This window comes from Montipora foliosa, chromosome 13 (genome assembly GCF_036669935.1).
Source record: "Montipora foliosa isolate CH-2021 chromosome 13, ASM3666993v2, whole genome shotgun sequence".
Classification (NCBI taxonomy): domain Eukaryota; kingdom Metazoa; phylum Cnidaria; class Anthozoa; order Scleractinia; family Acroporidae; genus Montipora; species Montipora foliosa.
The window spans coordinates 37,842,572-37,847,305 of record NC_090881.1 but is presented as its reverse complement, the minus strand read 5'-3'; the positions used below and the strand labels follow the sequence as shown (position 1 = coordinate 37,847,305).

The window sequence follows — 4,734 nt, the reverse complement described above, 5'->3', positions numbered from 1 at the left end:
GATACTTGCCATTGCTTGTGTCATTGCAAATGTCATTAACGTTGTTCAATGAAACAGCTATGCCCGCAACCACTCAATGTCTTTTTTACTGTCAAATTTATTGCAACTAACCAAAAATGTGAAAAATACTTCACTTCAGATCATACACCGAGATCTTGCTGCTCGTAATGTGCTGGTTGGAGAAACAGAAACATGCAAAGTAACAGACTTTGGAATGGCTAGAGATGTGCAACAGGAAAACATTTATGAAAGAAAGACAAGGGTAACAAAATGTTTTAAACTAGAACATAAAAAAAGTATAGGAAGCTCGAGCTTACAACTTGATAAGTGTTCACCTTCAAAGGGTACAAAAGCGTCAGATGACGTGTTTTTTGCTCCAAGTCGTAACCATAAAACGATTAAGTATAATCCATTCTGTTTGTTATCTTCAACTGCCAGGGTCGGTTGCCAGTTAAGTGGACAGCATATGAATCGCTGCTGTATGGAAAATACACCACAAAGAGTGACGTGTAAGTAGACTTACTCGTTTTCGCTTCAAGGTTGAGAGGCGATGTTTCGTCTAAAATCGAGTTGACCTACCATTCGACCATGCATGACCTTAAATTTGAATCTGCAAAATGATAGTCTGTGGTGATTTCATTCTTTAACAGATGGAGTTATGGAGTTCTTCTTTATGAAATCTGTACCGTAGGTAAGAATCTATGCATGCACATAGTTTGCTGCTTTACCCTCTTCGAGATCACATCTTCAAGTATTGTAAAATTCTGATTTTGGATTTGACTTTGCATCTTGGAAATAGCTTACTTGATATGTCCAGTACTGTACCTAATTAGAGGCACGCGGATTTCAATAAGCGTCACGAAGTGTCCCCTTGCTCTTTTACCATGACTTTGGGGGAGTCAGGGTGGTTTAGTGGTCATCAACTGTGTCTCCCACCTCTGTGACCCGGGTTCAACTCTGGCCTTGGTTCGTATGTGGGCTGAGTTTCAGTCGATCTCAGTCTGACTCCGAGGGTTTTTCCCCGGGTACTCCGGTTTTCCTCCCTCCTCAAAATCGACTCTCGGCCTATTCCATCAGGCTGTGGTGCTGTGCTCCGAGGTCATACATGGGTCGTGTTCAGGGGCCGAGCGCCTAGCCGGCAGCACAGGTCCTTCGGTCCGACCTCGTTGAGCTGCGCCCTTCGAAATTCAGTCTCCGATTGCGAGAAAGGGTGATTAGCAGATCACATATTATTATAACATCAATCGTGTCTCGGAATACAAACAGTTAACGTCACGAAGTGTCACCCAAATGCTGCTCCTCAGGTAACGATTAACTGTTGCATTTACCCGGAACTAAAATGACTCTAACCTTTACCCTTACCCCATTGTTAGAAATAGGTAGCAAAGGCAGGGACACTTCGTGTTGGGTGTCAAAATTGAGTGTCAAGTGCCCTCTTGAGAATAGGTATTCAGATCTGCTTGGTAGATTCGCTGTGAGAATCGACTTAGACAAAGAAGGATTAGCCTTAAGCCAGCTGATTAAAAAATAGATTAATTAACTAGAATATTTCCCATACACAGACTGAGTAGGGAATTTGGATTCAATGGTATCCTAATCTAAGTCATAAATGCGTTTTGTCGTCATGGTTAGCAGTGGATGGGAAGTTAACAGGGATGGTGGGTGCGAGTGAACATTTCCTTCTTTATTTTTCTTTCTAGGTGGTTCTCCTTATCCACGGATGGATGGCAAGAAAATTGCAAATTTGCTTCAGCAAGGTTACAGAATGCCAAAACCACAACACGTTGACAATGACTTGTAAGAAAAATGCCTTTCTGTTTGTTTTTACACTCTGCTTTGTTTATCTTTTACTTTTACGTCATTTATTTCAACGGCAATGTCGCACAAAAAAGTTTAATGTGGAAAAATAATCGTTCGCCAACTGCGAAATAACTTTTAGCACACTTCTTTCATTTGAAAAAGCTGCAAGACCTTACCCCAGAACCGTAACTATAGAGTAATACATGAAGTTCTTAATAGGCTTAAGTAGACACCAAGTGTCACATTATGATATGTATGCAAAGTAACATTTTCTTCATTATGCATTTTTATTGGACGTGTATCGAGAGTCACTTCATTCTGTGGTCGCGTTGACCAAGTACTTTGACTGTGTCCACAAGACTTTGCTTGAAATATAACTATGCACTATTGTAATGACAAAGTAATAGAGTCATGCTTTTGCGCCTTTGTTGTCGTGTAAACTTAAAGTTGATGTTATAATAATAGGGTCACTTTGCGACGCCAACACCAGGCAAAGTCAAGGTCATTATTTTGCCTCAAACGACAAGGATGACCGAAAATAATATTGTAAAATTACGTATTCCAATCTCACACTTGGATACCCTTGACATTTGCATTCAAAGCCTTCAGTTAGCTTGATAAATAAAATTTGATTCAATACGACTTATTTTAGGACAAGTAAGGTAACAGTGTAATGAATTTATTCCCAAGGTATCAAATCATGTTGAACTGCTGGCAAGATGAACCTGAAGCAAGACCGTCTTTTGCTGATTTAACAAAACAGCTAAAAGGAATGGAAACCCAGCACAAGGTCAGATTCTTTATAAAATTTTAATGCAAGCCAATAGCCAACTTCTATATGTCCTGTGAATTGATTCAAAGGCTTTATGGGCATTTATCAATATTTATTTTGTATTAAACTTCTCTTTAAGAATTATGAGACAAAGAAAATATCGCTGTGACTTTTTTTACGTAATAGCCTCAGAGGCATGACCCAGTATCAACTGAAGGCACTAAAAGTGGTCCTTTAATTTGAACGTGTAGACCTAACAGGAGCGTAGAGCGTGGATGATACTTTAGTGCTCGTTTTTGTTGTGTATTTCAAGTGAGTTAAATAGGTAAGTGGCAAAAGCACTTTGGTCATGCATCACAAAATGGTGAAAACAAACCGGACGAGTCATAACGAAGCATTTTCACTCACTGGATCGACAGCTATGTTGCTTTGCTTAATTAAACAAAAAGGGTAAACCGAATCGAAAAAGATGGTGTTTTTATGGTCACTTGGGACCACAAAATGGCTGCAGTTTCTCTGTCTAACGGAATAGCAGTATGGTCACCTTGACGTCATATAAGTGGTTCGAGCAGGTGGCAGAAAGGTGTGAGAGATGTATGGGACGTATAACTGCTTGTTTTGAACAAAGAGGGAGGGTGGGGGGGGGGGGGGGGGAGGAGTTCTTTTGTTGTGTAATTTTGCAAACTAAATCGAAAGAAAAGCATCTTTCAATGTGTGTGTGTTTTTTTTTTGCAGAGGCTGCTAAACATGCATATTTACGACAATGAACTGTACGCAAATTTGGAGGACTTGAACGCATAAAATAAAAAGCAACCTTAACTCTTCTGTATTTCAAAAGAAACCTGAATAATTTCGTCCTCACACTTGACTTTGATGATAAATTTCCCTTTCAAATAATCCAAAGTGAGTCAGCACCTAAATTTTGTTTTCATTGATTTATTTAAATTGATTAATCTCTTTAAGAGGCAGGTTTTTAGAGCTCCTCGGATATTTGCAATACATGTATTATGTGAAAACAGGAATTAGGCATCATGGATAGGACCCTTGCTTCGAAGTAGCGCAGATGTGGGGAAAATGGCTGTTAATTTTTGTTAACTTGTCGCAATTTTAGGACCCATAAAATGTGAAATTTCGAGGAGAAATTGTAATTTTTAGCGAAGACAAATGGATTTATTTTAACCATTAAGAACATTTTGGTCAGCTGCACTTAAGAACGAAAGAAAAAACGTTGTAAAATTTTGGTAGGTAATCGAAGTGATATGAAACATTTAGTCGTATGTAGGAAGCTTTTTCTTGATTACAGGGCGTAAGGTCCCTCAAACGCCGAATGGACTTATCACAAAGGATTACTATTGTAAATATACAAGACTCTTTCACGGACCTTAGCTAAGGGTAATCAGAAACGGAACTCACTCTTTTAACAATTACAAGAAGTCTTAGGCAGTACAATTGTAGAGAAAAGGTTTTAATTTTTAGGAGACGTGTGAACGTCAATAAACGCAGGTATTTTTAAGTTGTTTAGAACTGTGTTCTCGTTAACAAATGGATTCCATATTGCCGTGTGTCTGTTCAGTAATAGATCACAGATGACGTCAATTAATGTGGTAAGAACAAAAAAGTTTTCAATTTCTGAACAGACGCACGGCAACATAAAATCGTTGGGTTTTACATAATAAATGATTAAACTGTACAAAAAAGCATATTTTATTGAAAAATCCTTCAAACATGTTTAACACCCGCTATTTGGCTAACTCTAGGCCTAAAGTTGGTTTTAGGCCAAGGGTTAGGGTTTTGGGTTATCTTCAAAAAGGTACAACGATGACCTGCAACAAGTGATCTGTTCAAAGTGACATTTCACGATAAAACGCAATTAAAAAGGATATTAATTTCGGTAAGAGAAAAAGTGGTAGGTTTAGCAACTCTCTCGCTCTTTTAGGGAAGGCCTTACACTCTCCAGAAAAAAAGTGACCTTTCCCCCACCCCTTCCCACTGGAACGTGGTTCTCCCCCCCCCCCCCCCTCCCCATTCCTGGTAGGTTTTACACCTTTTTCAAGCGGAATGACTTGGAATATCCCCGTCGTCGTCGTCTTTGCTTAAGGTCCCTATTAGGGAGTTTTAGGAAAGGCAACGGCAACAGCAGCTACAACGTCACTTCAAAATAG

At 39.2% G+C, this 4,734-nt stretch overlaps 1 protein-coding gene across 1 annotated transcript; it reads left to right on the top strand.

Moving 5' to 3' along the window:
- The first annotated feature begins 130 nt into the window (after window positions 1-130).
- LOC137983232 (tyrosine-protein kinase receptor Tie-1-like) lies at window positions 131-4,290 on the top strand. The gene is made up of 6 exons (XM_068830429.1): window positions 131-262; window positions 439-509; window positions 651-691; window positions 1,701-1,797; window positions 2,491-2,590; window positions 3,308-4,290. The coding sequence occupies exons 1-6, from the start codon at window positions 215-217 to the stop codon at window positions 3,371-3,373; spliced, it is 423 nt and encodes a 140-aa protein (XP_068686530.1). The 5' UTR covers window positions 131-214; the 3' UTR covers window positions 3,374-4,290.
- Window positions 4,291-4,734: the final 444 nt, after the last annotated feature.

Excerpts from the sequence above, each read along its gene's own strand:
- LOC137983232 (XM_068830429.1), top strand. The coding sequence starts at position 215 with ATGGCTAGAGATGTGCAACAGGAAAACATTTATGAAAGAAAGACAAGG. Across the intron at positions 263-438 it reads TTTATGAAAGAAAGACAAGG|GGTCGGTTGCCAGTTAAGTG; the intron begins GTAACAAAATGT and ends TTCAACTGCCAG. Across the intron at positions 510-650 it reads TACACCACAAAGAGTGACGT|ATGGAGTTATGGAGTTCTTC; the intron begins GTAAGTAGACTT and ends ATTCTTTAACAG.